Genomic DNA, 22,097 nt, shown 5'->3' with positions numbered 1-22,097 from the left:
GGCAAGGCGTTTACCTCTCTGAGACCTGGCATTCTCCAGTGTTCCCAGGATACTCAAGATCAATTCCTCATACTCCTAGGAATTGTGATGGTCACCGAGCAGGATGTGTATGTGCACACATGTACTCCCATGCCCACGGCACATGCGCGTAGATCCCACGGCTACCTAATCACAAACTACAGATAACTCTCCCCCATCATAGAATCTTAAAATATATGACAAGCTAAATTCCTTTCCTTGCCTTTCCACATCAGAGTTCAATTATCTTCTTCAAACATTTAAAGCTCAAATGACCAGAATGAAATAAATGCAAATAAATAATCCTAGAGCTTAAAATTTGAGGCAACAAGTCTTCCTTTAAATTAAATAAACTCTGGGGTGCCTGGGTGGCTCAGTCGGTTGAGCATCCAACTTCGGCTCAGGTCATGATCTCGCGGTTCGTGAGTTTGAGCCCTGTGTCAGGCTCTGTGCTGACAGCTTAGGGCCTGGAGCCTGCTTCAGATTCTGTGTCCCCCTCTCTCTCTGCCCCTCCCCTGCCTGTGCTCTGTCTCTACCTGTCTTTCAAAAATTGAATAAACATTAACAAAAATTTTAATAAATAGTTAAGTAAACTCTTACCCCCTCAGCTATATCTTACCCAGATAGAGTCATATTGGTGACTGATTATGTTCTTCTATAATTATTTCACCATCCCACCCCCAACCCTTCTTCAAGGTCACATGTCTATCAGCAGCTGTTTCAGCTTTATCGGAATAAGGTGTGAATGTTTTAGTTCCCTAAATTCCTAGCATGCTCCTGCAAGATGCTTCCCCTTGTAGGATTCCATTCAGCCTTAACTTCTAGCCTCCAGACCTATGGTTAGTGACTCATGCCCCGTCCAGGTTCCTGAGCTGTAATGTATCATGTAGGTTTGTTCACATTGACCTTGGTCTCCCTCTGCTAACTCCCTGGCTGTCCTTCCATCAAAAAGAGGTGTTGGAAGTGTGGGGTGGACAGCTCAGAATCCGCCCCCCCCCCCTTTGGTGTGTGTAAAGTCAAAAGAACTGTGCTGAGCATGGCTCAAAGTCAGCAGGTGAAGAGCCTGTAGACATTCCTAGAGACATACATAGTGACAATATGCCTACTCACAGCAGCTGTAGGGATACCAGCCCATCAAACAGTCCCTTGGCAATCTCGGTGATCTTGTTTCCATACAGCACCCTAGAAAAGAGAAGACAGCAGTCTCTGTGATGTGAGGCCACTGAAGCCCACTCAAGTGAGAGGCCATCGCCTCTGCCAACTCCTGTAGGTGGGTGGGGCTTCTCAGAGCATCTCCTTCCCTGGCCGGCCTTACCCTTCCTCCTTACCAGTGAGACAGCAGGCAAGTGCCACAGGGGCTGCAGAGACAGGCTGTCTGGGAGGCAAGGAGAAATCAGCTCCATCCTGTTTCATTACTGGGCAGCCCAGCTTAATAAATAATCCACAACAGGGCGCAGCGGTCCCCTTGTAGTGTCTCCCTGAGCTGCTAATATGACTCACACCTCGGCAATAAATAAGATGTGTAGGAAGCTGGCCGGCCCTGTGTCTTCTTGTCTTCAATGGATATTGATCAGGCTGAGCCCAGCCTACAGAACGTTTCCTTTTAATATCCCGTTGTATCCTAGGAATTCCTGAGCTGAGTTCTTTAATCATCCCTCTAGGCAGGGCTTTGAGTTTTGGGGGTCCTATCCAGATGGCACAGGGACCGCAGAGTCAAAGACTGGCTCACAGGAAAAACTGGAGAGCAAGGAATTGTTACCTCAGAGCGATGGCCCCCACACTCCAGCCCCTTTGCCTAGTCTTTGAGCTCTAGGAACCAAGAAACTCTGAATTATTTTACTCTCCTCTCTAGTAGGTGTACAGGTCCCTCATACTGCGTCTCCTATTGGTGGGCTGGGCTTTGGTGACTTGGGAGCGCTTGGGGAAGAATTCTACTGTCTGCTTCTCCAGCCCAGCGCCCAGGGGGTCCTGTTGACCATCCATGTAGGTGCTAAAGACACCGCTCTCTGCTCTCATCCACGGCACAGACTGCTTCTCCTGGGCCCAGCCTCCTCTGAGATGGAGAGAACTGATTTGGGAGGGTTTTTTTTTTTTTTTCCCCCTTCAATTCCCTCTTGGGCCCTTAAGTATCCTGAATGAATGCAATATCCAATTCCCACTCAGACCGCAAATTCAGGCTGTTATATGTCTTTGAGGAGACAAAATATTAGGGTGGGGAAACAGGAAATGGGAATGCTAAACCAAACCCCCTATTTTCCAGACACCACCAGGAAAAAGCGTGAGTGTCTCACTCAGCCTGCGGGTGGGTTTCATTAATGTTTCAACAAATTAATGAGTAAATAAAAGTCAGCATGATGGCTCAGGCTCAATTTGTAATTCATATGAATGTCCCCCTGCTCACTGTGCCAAATGTAGTAGTGTCCCTGTCTGCTTGTCTTGGCTGATGTCAGAAATTGTGGTGCAGCAGTAGCTGGTGGGGCGGATGGGCCAGGGACTGGGGCAGGGGATCCTCACATGACCCATCAGACCTCCCTATGGGACAGCTGTAACCTCATGGGTCCAAACCACCCTCCGGCAGACTGAAGAGGGCTGTGGGTCTACTGTGGAGCAATCTGGGTGTAGACCCACCTGGCTTTCCCCCAAAATCTTTCCTTGACTGCCTTCTTCACACCTTTCATATCTGAGCGCAAACATCTCATCCTTGGGAAGTTTCTCCAGAATATTTTAATGTTTTTCACCACCTGTCACTTTATTTTTATTTCCTCATTACTTTTCATTATGTCATGTTCTACTACTCATGTATTTCTTTATTTTAAACATTTTCTGTGCCCCTACCTCTCAGCTCACTTGAACGTAGGCTCCATGCATGTGGCGATATTATGTGGCTTGCTCATGGCAGGGTCCCTAGAGCTGAGAGCTGAACAGGGTTCAGCACAGTATTTGTTGAAAGAATAAATGAATGAGTACGGGCAAGGCTTTCCTGCCCTTTAGCTTGGCCCCTGGTGAGTTTGGATTGGGTATGTTTGTGTTCCAAGCTCCATGAGACCGAGGGTCTTGTCCGTTCAGTTCACTGCCACATTCTCCATGCCTGTAAGACGATGCAGTACCTAGCAGGCATACTTGGAAGGATGAATGCATATATTAGAGGTCAGGGGGCACTTCACTTAATGCCCCAGTGTGTACTTTGGAACTGGCTAGTGGGATGCCATTTCACGTATGACAAACAGATTCTGAATTTTGTTTCCTGTAGGACCAGAAGCATCTCACTGTCCTCGGATTGTTCCCAAGTCCCAGCAGAGGGAAACTAGATAAGGGGAATAGGAGGGTGGGGGCAGGGACAGGATCCTGGCAGCACACAGCCACTCTCCCTGCTCCTCTGTGATCTTCGGCATAATACGCAGACACTAATCTCATATACAATCCTGTCTTTGATATCCCAGCCAGATGTTCTGTTCGATAAATGAAACTAATTTACTCTGCAAGCAGCCGGCAACAGCTGAATCAAGACACTTCCCTGTCCTCAGTCCCTTCCCAGTGGGATGGGGCCAGGTGGGGACAAATGTGGATCTTGTTACCTGCCCACTCATAAATTAAGCAAACAGGTTACAGAGAGAAGGAAGCATTGACAGCTTGCTTCTGAGCATCCTCACTCTTACTCAGTGGGCAGGTCACCAAATGATGTAAATAATATCAACTGAGGATGCTTTTCTTGTATCTTACTGTATACGTTTTCTTTCACATTATCTCCAGAGGCAGCATAGCATTGGGGATTGAGAGCATGGGTCCTGGAGTCATACTGCTTGGGATCCAATCCTGCATCTCCCAGTTGTGGATTTCAGATAACTGCATTCATTCAACACGCTTTAGCTTTGTGCAATTATCATGTGCCAGGTACTGTTTGAGGTGCCAGAGATTCTGCCAGGATCCAAACAGATAAAAGTCCCTGTCTGTGTGGGGCTTAGATCACCTGATTCCTTCTACTGTAAAAGAAGGAAGTGGATAGAGTCTGTGTATTAGGTTGTTATGAGGATTAAAATTGCAAGACTCCTAGAACAGTATCTGGCACACAGTAAGTGCTTAATAAGTGCTGCCAATTATTGTAATCGTGGTCACCATTGAATATGTGGTAGGCAGAAAAGGTATCACTATCCTCGTTTTGTCTGTGAGGAAAATACACAGTAGGCTCAAGTCACATTACCCATGCCACACGGTGAGCCACAGGACAAAGCCCCATGCCTTCTTGCCCCTGTGGGTCTCTGAGTCTCTGGTGGATGAAGCTGTGGTTCCATCCAGTAGGCTGCCCTAGGGTTGCAAAACCCAAGAAAAGAAGCCTTTACAGGATGGCAAGTGTGCTTTCTCAGAACAAAGGCCATGAGGTTGGTTTGGAGAAAAAGCCTGAAAATCAGGGGAAGAAAATTAGCTCCTCCTTTGACAAGGTCACATAGTTGGGAGAAATGGGCACGTTGGTAATAAACATACATTACCATTCTGTCCTTCCATCTCCCTAGAGAGCGCTGCTGAGGCACGCAGGGCAGGAGGGGGACGTGTGGGTAGAGCTGAAGATGCATTTGAATTAGAAGCCAATAGCTAGGAAGGCTGCTGGGCACTTAATCAATAAAAATAATGCATTTGGGTTGTAGAAATATTCCCTAAGATCAATTTCCCCTGAAGAAATATTTGTTTCTTTTACCAGGTTGCCACAAGTGTGTAAGGGAACATAAAGCCTTGATAAACACCTCCTGAAAAATATGGACACATTCCCCCCCGCCCTCCCCGCCACTCCCCCATGACTCTGCTCCCCACTTACAGCGACGTGAGTGATTTCAGACCCTGGAAGGCATCTGGAGCAATGTCCGATATCTGATTCTTGCTGATGTCTCTAAAAAACATTAATGGGAGAGTCTGAGAACATAGCTCAAAGGTGTGATACGACCATTCTTAAGTGTGAGTCAAGCATTTCAGATATTGAAAATGGTGAGAATTAATCAATTTATGTATTCATCGTACAAGAGAAGGGGCTTAAAGACCATTCAGTTCAACTGTCTCTTCATAAAATATACCACTCTTCTTGGCTTTCAAAGAACGCCCACCCACAGCACCCTGACTTTGACATATGGCTTTGCACACGTGAGCCCTCACTTTGTAGGGAAGACTGCACTCAGTCACATTAGGGCCTTGTCGCATTACCAAGCAATTATAGCATAAATGAAGCAGAAGCCTGCCTCACCCAAACACAGGCCAGGGTTCTTGCAAGCATCATCTTCTTGTCTCATGCCTCAGCCAATGCTTATTTTTTCCCCCAAATAGTCCTGAGTCATTTCACCTCCCCAGTGACCTTTCCTTCCTGACCTGAAAAGAGGTTTTGAGCAGGGACTTAAGTCTCTGTCTGGTTCAGGGCATCCTTCAGGTCGTGTGACGTAAGCACATCACGCGATTCTCACGGGATGCCTCTGAGATGTGGATTTGTCACTGGAGTGCTCCTCAGAAAGGCACAAGCCTGGGGAGTGATGCCTAGGGCTTTGGGGTAATGTGGATGAGAGGGACGCTGTGTAATAGAAGGCAGCTCCCCTGGCTGGCCGGGCTGGCGCAGAGGAATCTCCCTGACCCGGCTCCTCCCCAAAGCCCAGAGGCTGTCCCCTTTCCTGCATCCCAGTGACTTGTGAGCACCCGGCCCTCAGTTCTGAGGGGGGAGACGTTCTGAGCCATTAGCTCAGGGGCGGCCTCTGGGCTCCTGTCACTGGAAGGTGAGATGCTCCAATTTCCAGAGACAACGTACCTCTCCAGTTCTTTTCCTTTAACAAAATAAATCAATGGATCTTTGCTTTTGTTCAGAAGAGAGAGAGCTGAGGTCTTGGAGGGTCAATGAGGAGGAGACAAGGGGATACGGAGAAGAAAGCACATCTAAGCAGATCCTTAAGCAACTGCCTCCAGTGAGGCCAGACACCCCAGCCCCCAGCCTCTTAAGCATCCTCCCCCGGTCTGTCTCTCCCCTCCTTCTAAAGCGTTGCGCAACCACTTTTCCTAGGCCTCTGCTCTCTTCCCTCCCTGCTTCTGAAGCCGGTAAGTTGAAAGATATTTCACAGGTTAAGGCTTCTTAGGCACAGCTGTCGAGCTTATCCCTTTAGCTGGCAAGATCGCCTCTTACAAATCCACAGATTGTGCTCACAGACTCGTCAGTTTACACCAGGCTTTTCTTCGGCGCTCCACTTTTGTAGAAGGGTCTTAACAAGCAAATGCCCTGGATTATCCTAATCTTGCTCGCCCTTGGCCTGCCTGCCTAGCAAGGCATTCCAGGCAGGCGTGCGGGGTCTGTGCTCAGATCAGACTAGTGAGCAAGCCTGGGTTTTTTATTTTGCTTTCCTGATCACCGGACGTCTCTTCAAGCTACTGAGACCCTCCAGTATGCAAGAGGAAGTTCTGGGACGTGGGGTGGAGGGAAAGCCCTCTGCTTTAGCCTTGTCAGGGCAAAGTGGTATTCAGTCCACCGCTAGCCTTTTGGATGCACTCCTCTCTGCAGCACAGGAGGGATGTCTTGTGGTTTTGGAGATGATGGGGAGTAGAACTGGACAAGTGATAGTTTAGCTGGGAACTGCTCCTGGAGGGTCACTTCATCTTAGTTCTTAATACTGCAGGAAGGAAACAGCGACCCTCTGAGGGCAAGGACCCAGAGCCAGAGGGGACTTGACATGGCTATTCAGGTAGAGGGCTGTCATCTCAAGTCTCCCCTCACTTCACAAAGATGGATGCAAAAGGTAGTGGCACTGGACAGAAGGCAGGCTGGGAAAGGCTTCTGCCGCCTACCAGTCTCCATGCTTGACCCCTCCCGGTCCATAGCAGGTGGCCCTGAGCTGACTCCAGGCATCTGGGTCACTATAGATCAGTGGTTTTCAAAGTGCACCCACAGGGAATCTGCTTTGGCTAGCCTGGGGAAGGGAGCTAAAAAGTCTGCATAGGTAACACATCTCTATGTGATTCCCATGCATGTGATCCCTGGGTCATACTTTAGGCCACAGCATTTTATGGCTTGGTTGGTCTCTGACCCACCCCAGTCCCCTGGGGCTTACAAACTCGATGGACAAGAGGCTGCGGACTTTCTAGACTCTTTGGAGCCAAGGTGGCAAATTCCATGCGGGCAAGGCTCAAGTGGGGAGGTGCTGGCACCTGTGGATTCTACTCTACCTCAGAGCATGGAGACGAAAGAACAGGCCCTTCCGGCCACACCACACAGCTCTGGTCCCCATGTGTCAGCGCCATCAGTTAACCAACCCTGTCAACTGAGGGCTTCTCTCTAGTGCCCTCTGTTCTCCTCTCAAATGGCTCTACCTTGATACTAGTTTTTACCTGGAAGTATTTTTTTCTACTAAGCTGGACACGAGAAATAGGGACAAAGTCATTCATTCCAGGGTTTTTTTTTTTTTTTGTTGTTGTTGTTAGAGAGAGGAGGAGGGTGTGGTTCATTCATAGTTGAGGGGAAACTTCTCTCTGTTAGAGAGAGAGAGACTGGTTTATGTACACCTATGAGGAATTCACACTTAGGGTTTTAAAACCCATTCTGACCAGGGGCCCTATTTCTCCCAAGCCGTCATACTTCCATCTTGATTTGTGAGGTTCTGTTAGCTGGAAAAATCTGTAAGTGGTCTCTTTTCCCTACTGCCATCCCTTTGAGGGGGGGGCGGGTAAGGGGGCATCATAATAAATATCAGTAACATCAGAAGTGATCAAAAATTAAATTCACTTCCCAGGTCGTGACTGAGAAGGTCTTATGAATTTTGAATGCACAGATCATGGCAACTCCAATGGGATGAAGAAAGGACAGTAAAACATAGCCAAGCTCTAAATTACCTGGACCTCACAAAAAATTAGAGCAGTAACTTAAATCATGCAAGAGATATAGGTTGGGGCAGTGACTGAACTTGTCATTTTTCACTGAAATTACTATCTGGCTGCATAATCAAGTTAGGCTTTAAAAATGAATTGGGGGGGGGGGTATGGAGTGAGCTGGGGAAGCAGGGAGACCAGGAGATTAATGGCCTAAGGTTTTAAATATTAAGGCCTATATTTATACAGCTCCTCCAGCAAGAATGCTGCCAAGGGGAGGGGAAAAGTATGTGCTCAGGGCTGGCTCATTAGGTTGGTTTCCACTTCTGGAATTGTACCAGGAGAAAATCTTGTTTGGTTTGGATTTCCAGGGAGATGGGAAGTTGCCTTCCCAAGATCTGAGGGTAAAGCCAACCAATGCCACTGTTTCTTGGGGATGTTTATTTTTAACATAAAAAGGAGTCAGCAGACACTTAACCTCTTCAATGTAGGCCCTCCTACTCAAGGGAAACCGATGAATCAGCCTTCAGTGGAAGGGAACAAGATCGAGCCTGTGCATATTTCTACCTGCTCTTTCCTCTGTGGGAGGCCAGAGACAGTAAGTAACTGGGATAAGAGCAGCATTTTGATTACTGGACTGTAAGAAATGATTTCTCAGCTCAGAAAAGGGAAAGGACTCCCTCCCAGATTCTAAATATCCAAGCTGGCAATGGCTGGGCCATTTCTGAATCCTACTGGCGTCCCCTCGGAGTGCCCTGCTCCGCGTGACTCACAGAGTCATGCTCAGGGCAGTCATGGGGCTGGGGAAGGCGGTGATGATGACATCACCACAATGGCGGGGATGAGGACCATGGTACAGGATGCTGTCAGTAGAGCCGTGAGAGGGAAGGAATGGCAGCACTGGCGTAACCAGGGACTGATAGGATATAGTGGTAGCAGTGATACTGCCAGATGCAGCGGTAATGGGGGTGGTGGGGATAATCACAGGCAAGTCATATGTGATTGGAGAATAAGGAAGGGCCCAAGGCTTCTTATCTCACTTAGAAAGAACAGAAAGTCCTTGTCATGGTCTAAAGGGTCACAGGATCTGGCCTCTACCTTCCCACCTCTCCAACACAAGCCCTGCCTCTGTCCCCCTCCCTGCTCTGCAACCCATCCATGCACGCTCCCCAGGGTCTTTCAGTTGCTCTCTCTCAAGAGCTCCTCATTCCCACCCTTCATTTGGATCACCTGTACAGAGAGGCTTTCGTGGGCCCGCCCTTTGTTTCACTTTCTAATACTTAGCAATTTCTGATATTTGTTTCTTTTCTGTGTTCGCCCACTCAAATGTGTGAGCTCCATGAGAGCAGACTTTATTTTAGAGCATGCTCTCTCCACAGACCCTGCAATTCCTTGCAGGTGGTGGACAGTCACTCTTTGTTAGGTGAATGCGTGCACAGTTGTAGGCATTTACCACAGCCAACATGTTAGGGTGCTAGAGATTGATACAAGGCCATTGCCATCTCATTTTTACTGAAGTTCCTACTTTAGGTCCACATCATGAAAGCCAGAGGACAATAAACATGGTAGTATGGGCTTTTTTAGGCCAATGCAGCTGCACCTCTCACCTAGATAATTTTACTTCGCTCTAGTTGGAGAGGCCCTCAGCTCTGAGGTGTCTACATTGCTACACCTCACCATCTGAAAGCAACACTCCTGAACCTTACCTCGCAATCTCAGGAAAGCATTCCAGGCCTGACACTGGGCTCTCCATGAGGAATGTGATGTGGGCTGTGATCTGGGCAGGTCGCCTACTACATAGGGCATATTACCCCCCAAACTGAAAACATCTGGTTCATTCCTCCCCAGGGGAAACTCACATTCGCTTCAGTTTCTTGTACTGGGTGAAGGCTCCAGCAGGGATGGATTTGATGGAGTTCTGTTCCAGGCGTCTGGGAAACAGAGCAGAGAAGAGTCAGTTAACCATCCACCTGTCAACAGGCTGTTGCTGAGGGCCTTGGGGGACAGGACGGCCCCTCCCATCACGTGGCACCCGATACTGGTTGCGGGACACTGGGCAAACTTCTGCAGGATTTTGGTTCTTGCTTATTCTAAGTGGTCTTTGAAGGCAGATGTCTTCTTCACAAAAGCTGTGGGAAGTAACTGGCATGCTGAAAAAGTCAAAGGGATAAAGAGAAGAAAAAGAGGTGGCCTATGGGCCAGCAATGCCCATCTGCCCTGGAAGCATGTCACCATTCTGTCAAAAATTCAACCACTGGGGAGCCTGGGTGGCTCAGTCGGTTAAGCGTCTGACTTTGGCTCAGGTCATGATCTTGCGGTCCGTGAGTTGGAGCCCCGCGTCGGGCTCTGTGCTGACAGCTCAGAGCCTGGAGCCTGTTTCAGATTCTATGTCTCCCTCTCTTCTGGCCCTCCCCCGTTCATGCTCTGTCTCTGTCTCAAAAATAAATAAACGTTAAAAAAAAATTAAAAAAAAAACTCAACCACACTGCCACTGGGGTATTGTACAGGCAGAAATGACAATGGCTGACTTCATTCCTGGCTTTTTTAAAAATTAAGGTATAACTGACCTATAATATTAGTTTCAGGAATACGACATACAATAAATAACATTTGATTATTTGTTTCTGGGTTTTTCAATGGGCTGTTCTAATATGCTGGAGAAATGGCCTTCAAGTCTTTAGGCTCCCAGCCTGCCACTCATCAAACTGACTCCGACACCCTGAGGACCCTAGGGGCCCCGACCGGACCACTCCCCTGGGATGCTGCTAGAATCTGTGGCTTTACTATGTTACAGACTTTCCTGAAGACCTTCCTCTCTTGTAACTCTGGAATGACAAGAGATGTCATAGGCCCCAGGCCCAGGGCCGAGAACTTTCTTGAAGAGAAGTGAGTAAGCATCTCTATTCTCTCGCCTCTCAGGTGACTTCCTGTTACCAAGAACAGGTGTGGTGGGAAACAGGCCTGAGTAGGAGGCAGGGCCCTCTATTAGAGGTGATGAGTGATGCCCTCAGGCCTCGGCTGAGGACTCAGCATCTCCTTCTCATCCATCTCCCTTGTCTCCAAGGCACGGGTCTTGTCATCACCTTCTCATTTGGCATGGATGTTCCCTAACCTCTCAGCTGGGAAGACACAAAGAAAGGTGTGCGCGGGGGCGGGGGGTGGGGGGAGCAGAAGGAACAGACGGGCGGAAGTGGCTCCCTCAGAGGCTACATCCAGTGGCTGCACATTTCTGGCTGGGATGAACCCATTCATCTTGAAGAGTAATCCCCGCTGCAGAGTCGGGGAGACAGTCGTATTAATTTGTGCCTCTGCGATCTCATCTTCATTGGGGGAAGAGAGTATTTGTTACTGGAACCGCTAATGGAGCAGTTTGCCAGCAATTTTCCCATTTCAAACAACATCTCAGCTGCTAATGTGGAATGGTTTGTCAGGCCTACCCATAACACAGACAAATCACTCTCTAGGCCAAAGGAAGGGTGGGTGGGGGAGAGAGAAAGAGGAAAGGCGGGTGGGAGGAGAGAGGGAGCATCAGGACAGATCATTCTTGGCTGCTAGATGAATAGAGTCTACAAATGAGACTGCCACGGTCTATTAAGAAAGCCTTTGTGGCCTGTTGGAGGGGGTGGGGAGTGTGTTCTGCTGGGCACATGGGCACAGGCTGGCCAGACAGGGGCCTGGCTGGTTCTTGGTAAGGCACAAGAGCGCGCCACAAGGTCCCAGAGACTGTGGGCTACCTGATACAGCCAGCCGCAGAGGCAGCAGGGAAGCTCCAAGGACATTCTTGTTCTCCAGCTGAGCAGAGTTCAGCAGGGATCTCTCAGCCCAGGCAACAGCTCCATGGGTCTCTGGGGCTGCCAGTCAGGTGGAAAATGCTCTCCAGGAATCCTGTGATTCACCTGCCACTTTGGCAAGGGATTGCGGCTGGATGATGCCTCTGGGGAGAGCCACTGTCTGTAACGATGGTAACCCCCTCCGTTTTTGCAAGAGGACCCACTGCTTCCAGCTGCAGGCCAAGAACCTAGGCAAGTCAGGCCAGCCGGGGGTGCGTGGTCGGCCGGCTGTCAGTGCAATTCATAACCAATTAACCTGCACTTTAGTGAGGGGTGTAAGATTCAAGGGAGGGATGAATCCATGAGCAGTATGTGGTACCTGTCCCTGAGGAATTTAATCATCTGGGGATAGAGACAGCCCAAGATGGTCCACCACAGAACCAAATTCTATTGCTATCATAACAAACAGGAAGAGCGATCATTTATGAGGCCAAGTTGATTTATGTCTATTATCTCTTTTAATCCTTACATGTATGAGGCAAGCTATGTTGGCCTCATTTGGTGGATGAGGAAAATAAAACCTACAGGGATCAAATAGCCCATCCAGAGTGACAGAGCTAGCAAGAGGCAGAACTGACACCTGTTTCTACACATCGGACATACTGCCTTTCTTTCTCTGTTTCTCTGAAACAGAGAAATTGAGGCCTAGAGGCTAAAGTGGCCTCCCCAAAGTCACAGAAGAGTTTAGGAGGTTATGACCCCAATGCTGATTCTGAGACATCACGCAGCCTCTGTGTAAGTGGGTATTTTGTCTTGCCATTTGCAACGCCGTGGACAGAACTAGAGTGGATTATGCTAAGTGAAGTTAGTCAGAGAAAGACAAGTATCGTATGACCTTACTCATATGTGGAATTTAAGATACAAAACAGATGAACATAAGGGAAGGGAAGCAAAAATAATATAAAAACAGGGAGGGGGACAAACCATAAGAGACTCTTAAAATATAGAGAACAAAATGAGGGTTGCTGGGGGTGGGGGTTGTGGGTGGGGGATGGGCTAAATGGGCAAGGGGCATTAAGGAGGACACTTGTTGGGATGAGCACTGGGTGTTATTACGTAGGGGATGAAGTCATTGGCTTCTGCTCCTGAAATCATTATTGCATTATATGCTAACTTACTTGGATGTAAATTTTAAAAAATAAATAAACTTAAAATAAAATTTCATAAGGAAATAAAAAAAAGATGTAGGCATTTTGTAAAAAGGCTGTAGGAGTTGAGGGAGATGCACTACAGATGTGAATACATACAAATATGCAAACAGAGTACAAAGGTGTGGTTTTGAGCAAAGAACTTCAATCCTAGCAGGGATGGCTCTGTGCGTCCTGTACCCATCAGACTAGTACACTTTGGGGATGGTATTTGTCTCTGCAGTCTCTCTGCTTCTTATGCTGCTGTGGGTCCTGGCTAGACACCCGATCCGTTATGGAGTGCCAAGGCCATGCCATGATGTGGGTTAACCTCACTGCAGGGGGGATCAGAGTGTGTCTGGGGTGGTACAGTTGTGAATAGTCAGTGTCCTTCGAATGTGAGGTAAAGGCAAGGGAAGGGGTAATAACAATAGTAAGAGCTATGAGGTGTCAGGTGCTTGTAAGTCAGGCATTAGGCTAAGAGTTTTACATGGCTTGTTTATCTTAATATTTACACCACGGTGAGGCAGGTCCTATTCATCATTACCATCCCCACTTTAAACGTGAGAAAATGGAGGCTCAGAGATGTTAAGTCTCTTGTCCAAATTCACAAAGTCAGGAAGAGCTACAGCTGGAAGGAAATGCAGGCAAGTTTATTCAATTCAAAAACCTGAGCCCGCAGTCACTAAGCTTTGTTGAATCCCATTTGTAGCTGAGGCATCTCCATTTTTAGTTGCCGGCAGCTCATCCTCAGAGAAATGGCCCCTTTGTCAAGGGAGTAAGACTACAGTGCCTGTGCACACACAAACTTTCTATGTAGCAAACAGCCCCTGGTAGGTTTTATATAGCCTGGAACAAGCATGCAAAGATCCATACTCCCAGTGACAAGAATTCAGGGTGAAGAACAAAAAGAAGCATTAGCATCAGCAAAAAACTGTCACATTTAGAGAGGTGTCTGAAGCCAACAGCTGTTTTAGGTCTCTCTTAAATGGCACATGTGTCTTTCTTTGTCTGGCAAACATTCTTCAGGCTGCAAGCTGATTTAATAGAACTAGCATAAAAACAAACATACAAATCAAACATCTGAACATCTTCCGGCACCAGTAAAAACAATGGGAACATCTGATGGGGATTTCAGCCGTTTGCGCTCTGTATTGATTTGCCCTAGTTTCTCGGTGCTTCCTTAATGATCTGTCATTTGCAAACATGCGACTGAACGCAATATATTTCTTGCAATGCATAAGTCAACATGATGCCAGAGAGATTGGCAGGGGCATGGCTAGTGCGAGGGCATGGCTACAAGTCACCTGATAAAGACGTCCTGGAGCTGGGTTGGAATATTGGTAGTGGTGTGGCTGAGGTGGCAATAACGATGAACCATTTATCGAGGGCTTTTTCTATGTCAGACACTGTGCTCTTTGCATAGTGGCTCATTTTATTCCTTCAGCAAAACTACAGAGCAAGTGTTATTAATAATATAGGAACAACGAAGTTGAGGGATGCAGGCATATGTGACACGAGCGAGCCGCTCCTAACCTACTCCGCAGAATACCTGGCACTGCCTGCAGAAAGCAGAGAGAGAGCCAGATTTGCTCTTCTTACTATTTGCACATGCCCACATGCCTCCACCACAGAATTTGTTTTTTTATCATCTTAGAAAACAATGAATGAAAAATAATATGGGAACTTGAGACCAAACCATTCTATCATGTTGTCCATGCGACACATGCATAGGCTTTTCTTTTTAGATTTCATTCAGTGCCTTCCAAACATCGTGCTAATTTTCTGTGCAATTGTGTTACTTAATCTTCATGGAAAATCTCTAGTAGGTCTGATGAGCCCCATTTTGCAAGAGTTGGGGGGCGGGGTCGGTGGGCAGTGGCGGACCAAGTGAAGCAGGAGATGTTAAGAAAGATGCGCAAAGTAAGAGGCGAAACTGAGACTCAAACCCTGAACTATTTATCCTAAGGCTCTGTTCTTCATTATTCTCTGTGCTTCAGCGGCTTCCCCTTTAGACTACTGCCCCAATCCACCCCATCTCCCTCCTTCCACGTGGCAATCCCTCAGAAACCTGGTGCTCTCAGAACATTTAAGAATCCTGATTGTTGACGGCTTCCAGAACCCTCCAGTCCTTTTGTTCTTTTGACTGTTTTTTTTTTTTTTTTTTTTTTTTTTTTTTTTTTTTTTTTTTTGGTTTGTTTTTTAGTTCTCTCCTTTTAACATGCCCTGGTGACCTGTGTAATGGGAAAATATTTGCTTTTGTTAAACAGATAAACCACTATTTGTCTCTCCACCCCAGATAAACAACAGGGGTGAGGTGAGACTAGGTGGAGAGTGGGGCTACCGTTCCTCTCCCCCAGATGCTTTCACTTATGACTTGACATTCAGTGTATCCACACAGCCCTTCTCCATCACCTGAATCTATGTGCTACTGCAGAGGGCATGAGACACACTGGATGGCACTATGTGGGGGTGTAGAGCAAACTGGAAAAAGATGGGCAGTGATTAAGATGGGGCTCTAGGCGCAGATGGTCCCTCTGGAGGCTTGAGGACTCAAGGGTGAAGACAGAAGACCACAGAAGAGAGGAAGGTGTGAGCCTCTGGCTCTTCCCAGAATCTATCCCTGCTGGAGGCTGGAGCTGGTTCAGAGAATCAACAGGGAGCAGCAAGAATGGTGATGGTGGGAGCTCAGTTTCGAGGAAAATCTGCAGGGAACTGTCTCACTGTGGGTTCTCTGGAAGAAAGCTATTTTTAGAGGAATTGGCTCTGCTATGCGGGGAGACCAGCAGACACTCCTCTGAGCTGCCTTGGCTTTGAAAAACATTCTAAAAGAGTTTGCCAGATTGCTTTGCATGAGAGATAGTCCTTCCTCCCCCCCCAAATGCTGGGGAGTGCAGAACCCCTCCTAAGGTGTTAACGCATCACCACTGGCTAAGGATGGCCCATGGGATCTGAAGAACCTGATATGGTGCCAAGCATCCCTAAGAGACAGGGGAAGTCTGGATTGTATGGGTGGCCATGGACACGAGTCAAAATTCTTGATGGGAAAAAGGAAAAGTCACATTCAGATGTCTTTGGGATGATAAATCAGACACTTCTATTCATCCGGGGGGGGGGGTATACTGCAGTTTCCACTCTCTGTCTCATCTTTCAACCTCCCCCACCTGCTGGTCTTCTCTCCCTAAGAGGCTGCGTTTCAGCTGCTTTCAAGACTTTCAGACCAACACACAAGTCCCCAGGCACGGGTTTTTTTGCCTTGAGGAACAAGCAGGTTTCTTCCTCAAAGGTCTCTCTTACATGTCACTTCTGCCTGTAGCCTCCTAACCACAGAGTCTTGCTTTGTCTGCTTTAATGTCTCAGCTTCATTTCATCACAGAGGAGAAGGAGGTGAGCACAGCAAGAGAAATCCTGGGCAATCTGTCTGGTGGGCCATGGGAGCTCCACAAGCAGGGGCGGCCTTATTTCCATGTCTGCATACATTTGCATGATGATGAGCTACCGCCAGGCTCAATTCATAATGCAAGTGGCTAGCCCGGTTCTTGAACCTCTTCTGTCAACCATCACCCTTAAAGTCCTGACTTAGTTCTATGGAAGGATCTCCAAATGCAGGTAGCTTCAGCTCCTATGATATGGTTTCCAACCTTTCTCACAAAGCCTAATAAAATGGTAGTAGCAGCAGCAACAATAGCAACACAAGTACTAGCAGTAGTAAAATAATAACAATCACGGCCAGCAGAGTATATCCTATGTGTCAGACACAACGCCAAGCATTTGACAGCATACATTTCATTTAACTTTCGCAAGAGCTGTTCAGAAGGTACAGTTGGCCTGTGAATGTTTCAGTTGAGGAAAACAAGACACAGAAAAGTTACTTGTCCAGAGTCAAAAGGCATGGCCAGAGCTAGTATGTGGGTCTCCCTGAATCCATAGTCTACCCTCGATGGCTGCTGTTTGTGGCTGTTTTTAGAAGCACTGTAGCTAGGTTGGTCATTCCCAGACTTTTAGATTTCACAGGCTAGGTGGTTATAGACCTTTTATTTTGCCAGTGAAAGTGCTCTGTGTGTTATATATAATGTATATTATATAGAGACATACATTTATACACGTGTTAATTAAGCACATATTTAGCACATACATGTGCATGCACACCCAAACATATACATTCTGCCTCTAGTGGCCATCATTTTATAAGATGAAGGGCATTTTTAAAAATATAATTTATTGTCAAATTGGTTTCCATACAACACCCAGTGCTCACCCCAACAAGCGATGAAGGGTATTTTTAATAACAACAATAGAATAAGGAAGTTCAAGAATTTAAAATAAAGTCTCCTTTAAATGGAATATTTTTGCTCATCAGAAAAAAATCACATTGTTCTTGTTTTTCTCACTTTACCTCACATTGGGAAAAACATTCCAGTAATCAGACAGCCTTTCAGAAATTACTGAATCAAACTATTCTAGTTTGTTAATGTCCCTTTAAAAATTTGATGTCCAGGTATGAGCCCAACAGTCCAGGTATGGCTTGGTCTGCATGGGTCCCACCTCCAATGTACAACTTCCATCTGCAATTCCTCTCTCCTAGACACGTGAGCTGTGTGCCTGTGAGGCCCAAGTCGGAGGTACAATGATGTGGAGGAGAGGAGGGTGAGTCGGGGGTTGGTGCGGGTCAATGGTTATAGCTTATCTACTAGACTGGCCTCTTTCATCATGCTGTGGTTTGAGACCTGGTCAAGGAAAGATCTATGGCTGCCAAAGACAGAAGATGAAACCTGGCAGATGGAGGGAGAAAGGAATGAAGTGGGGCAGAAAAAGTGGGAATCTGAAAGGAGATGAATGTGGGCAGGAATTCCGTTTTGCACATCTGTTTGAGACAGTCAGTGTCCTACCCTGTCATGGATGGAGAGGGAAGGTGGAGGGGCTCTTACAACAAGGAAGGAAGAGCTGACTGGGTGAAGAAAGATGGCACTGGGAAGTGACATGGGAAGACCATGGGTGGGGAGAGAAGGGAGAAAAGGAATGAGGGGAGGAGGATAAACACAGGGGGGAGATGGTACGGAAAGGGGAGAGAGTAAGGCCAGGAACAAAAGGAAATGGGAGAAGAAGAGAAGCAAGGGGGTGAGCAGGAGAGGCATGAGGTTGAAGCGAGTTCATGAAGGAAGGGATCTTCAAGTCTAGAGCAACAGACTGTGAGGAGCAAAGAGAAAACAGCAAAACGTGAACAAATTAACTGCTGGTTCTTGACGAAAGGAAGACTGAAGGGTGAGCGAAGAGGGATGGAGGCTACAGAAGGCGTGGCTGTCAGGCCAAAAGGAGGCTCTGCTGATGAGCTCCTGCCTACAGGAAGAGGTAGAGGCCTGAGTTGTGTCTACTGGGGCTGGGAAGACAGTTTTAAAGGGAATCAGGGAAAAGTTGACAAAACCAATGAAAGAAGAAATGAAGCCTCCACTGTTGTAAATCCTATGTTTCTTCTCATCTCAATCAGGGTGAAACCAGAGTCCTTAAAATGCCCCCATGATTTGGCCCTTCGTTGCCCCTCTACTTTTATCCCTTAATTCTGCCCCTTATGTTTGCTTCACTCTAGCCACACTGGCCTTCTGGTATAGCAGGCACTCTCCTCCCTCTGGGCCTTTGCACATGCTGTGCCCTCTACCTGCAACACTCTTCCTCCATGTATCCACTTGCTTTTTTTCCCCTTAACTGACTTCAAGTCTTTTCCTTGCTTTATTTTTCTCCACAGAAGCTACCCCCTTCTATCATATCATATAATTTACATTGCTTTGTTTACTGTTTCTTACCTCCCTGCACCCCACCAGAATGCAAGCACCATAAAGGCAGAAATTTTATCTTTTATTCACTGATGCTCCTGGAGCACAGAACTCTGACTAGAACATAGGGGGCTAACAACAGACATTTGTTGAATGAATGTGTGAATGGCTGAAGGAGTTAATGGGCTATCTATTGGAACGCATCAGGAACAGAAGGGATGCAAAGGAGGAGGAAGAGGGAGAGGAGGAGGAAGAGGGAGAGGAGGAGGAAGAGGGAGAGGAGGAGCAGATGAGCAGAGGGGCTAGGGAAACGCGTGTCTTATTTGAAGGGATTTTATTTAATGATATTTTGACTATCTAAGCATGTTTTTAATAAAGCCACCTAAAGGTGAAGGTAAAAAATGAAAACATTTGTGGTCATGTAAAGAGTGATCTTGAGGTTGGTGTTGACTGACCCCTCTACTTGACCCAGAATGAGAAACTGGCCATTTTCTAATGTATAAGGCAAGAGTGGACAAGACTGAACTATACGGTCAAGAAATTTCTAGTGGTATTGTGGACATCTGTGCACACACACAGACATACACAATCTTTGTACCTACAGTTCTAATCTAGAGGACAACGATCTGATTTGAAATGATTAACAGTTCACTCTTGCTCAGATAATGGTAGCTATGAAATGAGTTCATCATTCATTTACTTTCTGCCAATACTACCACCAGTGCATAGAGCATTTGCCCACGTGCCAAGGACCCTATTAAGGGCTTCCATGCAGTATTTCATTCTGTTTCCACGATGACCCATTGACAATATTGTAATTATCACATTGTTATAGATGAGAGAAGTAGAGATGAAAAAGAGCGATTATTTTGCCCAAAGTCACACAGCTAGTAAATGGTAGAGCTAGGATATAATCACAGGGTGACTCCAGGGAAGGGACTGGCAAGCTTTTATTGTAAAGGGCCAGATAGCACATATATCAGGCTTGGTGGGCTAAGTCACAACTACTCAATACTGCCTTATGAGGACAGCCATGGACAATCTGTATGCAAATAGCTCTGGATGTGTTCCAATAAAACTTTACTTATAGAAATAAATGGTGGACATATTTGGACCACTGAGAAGTTTGCTGACTGAGCTCTGGAATCTATGCTCTTGACAGCTGAGGTATCACACCTGGGAAAGCCTGGACAGTTAGCAAAGGGATCTCTGAGTGTTTTTTAATAGTTAGCGGTAACAGGCCCACGCGCCACCAGACTACTGAGGGATTGGCTGAGGCAGAGAGATAAACTCACCAGGGACAGAGGGTAGCAGATGGGGCACTTACATTTCGACGATGCCCTCTGGCAAGTTGGCAGGGATCTCCGTCAAGCCCTTCCCTCGACAGTCCACGACGTTATTGCTGCATGTGCAGGCCGAGGGACAGGAGATGGAGTTGGCATTGCAGGACGGAGGTTCTGAGTGGGGTCCTGGAGGTCCAGAACACATGGTCAATCATGACAGTGTCAGGAGCCACTGGAGCTTTTGTGCCCCTTAACCAGCTTCCAAGGAAGCAGCACCTGATAAAATACCTGAAATATTTTCACCAGCTGACATCTCCTCTCATCTGGGAGACATGGCTGCAACTGGCTAAATATTTAGCCAAGAGGAGAGATTCTGACCTTGACCTGTTTCTGGATTGTTCTACTGGCTCTGTCATCACATCATCCTCATCTTTCAGAGAAAGGGTTGCTCTCAGAGTCAGTCCCACATGAAAATATGCCACCAGAATGCAAAAAAAGGCACACTGGGACTATTTGCTCAGGGTGCCCAATGTCTGAACACCTACGATTTTTGGCTTTCATTTGGGGATTGGATGCTCGGTATAGGCACGCTTTCATTCTTTTCTCTAGAGTTTTGAACACACTCTAAAACCAAGTCGGGGTAGGGGAAGCTGTCAGAATTTCATTATTTGGGGCATTGATGTTCTCAAAGTGTCTACAGTCATCAGCAGTGACATCATCCAAAGCATTTTCAAGCAATTTTTATGTCCAGAGAACATGCAAATAAAACCTATCTTATTAGAAAAAAGGCAAATAAGTTATTACGTATTTTGGAGTCAGCTTTTAATTTTGTTTGAGGTGAGAACCTGCGTGAATTTAAAGCAAAGTGGTAAAAACCCAAGTAAATGGCATCTAAAGAACATCTTTAGAAAACCACACAAAGATAAAGATATATATTAGCAAACTAACCCAGGATTCAAAGAGTCACAAGAAGTACATTCAAATGTTTTAAACACATAAAAGTTTTCATGCTATCACTACTTATTCAAAGTAAGGTAAGAATCTCAGACCTGTGGTTTGTTTTCCAAATGTGGACATTTTGTGGTCCCAAAGGTAAACTCGACCCCAGAGCCTCCTCAGGACCTCTCCACCGCCTGCGAGATCTAGCCAGCAGGGATTACCTGATGTCTTTCCAGATGCCCACCCCCAGAGTGGAGGACCACAGGCTCAGACCAACTCTGCCGATCTCTCACTGCCTGGACATGGGATTCTGACTGGGAGCCCTTGGACAGAATTTCAATATTAAACCTGAAAATGTCTGCAGGAAAACACTGACTTTGGTTTGGCCCTTGTTCACTGGAGAAGCTGAGTCTGGGAAGTCAGAAGGGTCCAGCCAAAGTGGATGCATCAGAGAACCAAGGGGGCCTGGGCAAATGCTTGTTTGGACATTGAGACTCAAAGTGGAGGATCCCCCTCTTCACACTCAACAGTCCCTGTGCCTGGGGACGGTCCTTCTGCAAGGGCTCAAATGGATGCTGAAGGCTCGTTTTGGAACATTTACCTTGCCAGAAAGTGCTGACTCAGTAATCAAAGATTACTTCTCTTGGCCTCACCATCTCCTTCTCTTTTTCTCCCTTTCTGTCTCTGCCTCTGTCATACACACACACACCTACAGACACACATACACACATACACACATACCCCAAATTAAAAAATATCCTCCTTTCTGGGACATTTGAGAAAATATTCATGTCTAGGGTATAGGGACTTCAAACTCTTCAGTGTTACTCACATTAGCAGATCTCATGGAGACCATGAAAAATGCCAGAGTGATGATGACTTTCACTAAAATCCCCAACCGGAACATTCTCTGGGAGAGGTGATACAAGGTTTGTTCCAAACTGGGGAAGTTTTCCATTTCTAAGGAAATGGCAACCCCAGAGAATCAGCTTATAAGAGCCTCAGATCAGGAATGAGAGTGTTGTGGCTCAGAGAGTGGGGTCTGGAGTCCTACTGCCTCAATTTGAATCTTGGCTCTGTCATTTCATCCCTATATCCCCATGCCTCAGTTTTCCCCATCTGTAAAATGGGAAGAAATAACAATACTTATTTCACAGCATGGTTTTGTTGTGAAGGCAAAGAAAGTTAATGCATATAAAGTATTTAGAAGAATGCATGGCACAGAGTCAGAGCTTAGTTGCTGCTATTATTACTGTTAATGAGTCGACCTCTGCCACGAATTGCCTGCAAATCATAATATCCCTCTGAGCTCTT

The 22,097-nt window shown here is 46.7% G+C and overlaps 1 protein-coding gene across 1 annotated transcript in view; it reads right to left on the bottom strand.

Moving 5' to 3' along the window:
- SLIT3 (slit guidance ligand 3) overlaps positions 1 to 22,097 on the bottom strand; it is a 596,997-nt gene that overhangs the window by 101,578 nt on the left and 473,322 nt on the right. Inside the window, exons 9-12 of the mRNA XM_045502118.1 lie at positions 19,889 to 20,030; positions 9,696 to 9,767; positions 4,826 to 4,897; positions 1,129 to 1,200 (exon numbers count right to left, since the gene is read on the bottom strand). Coding sequence (XP_045358074.1) covers positions 1,129 to 1,200; positions 4,826 to 4,897; positions 9,696 to 9,767; positions 19,889 to 20,030 — 358 coding nt within the window. The remainder of the gene's footprint in view (positions 1 to 1,128; positions 1,201 to 4,825; positions 4,898 to 9,695; positions 9,768 to 19,888; positions 20,031 to 22,097) is intronic.

The sequence above is a fragment of the Leopardus geoffroyi genome, chromosome A1, assembly GCF_018350155.1.
Source record: "Leopardus geoffroyi isolate Oge1 chromosome A1, O.geoffroyi_Oge1_pat1.0, whole genome shotgun sequence".
NCBI lineage: Eukaryota > Metazoa > Chordata > Mammalia > Carnivora > Felidae > Leopardus > Leopardus geoffroyi.
This window is presented reverse-complemented; position numbering and strand designations above follow the sequence as displayed.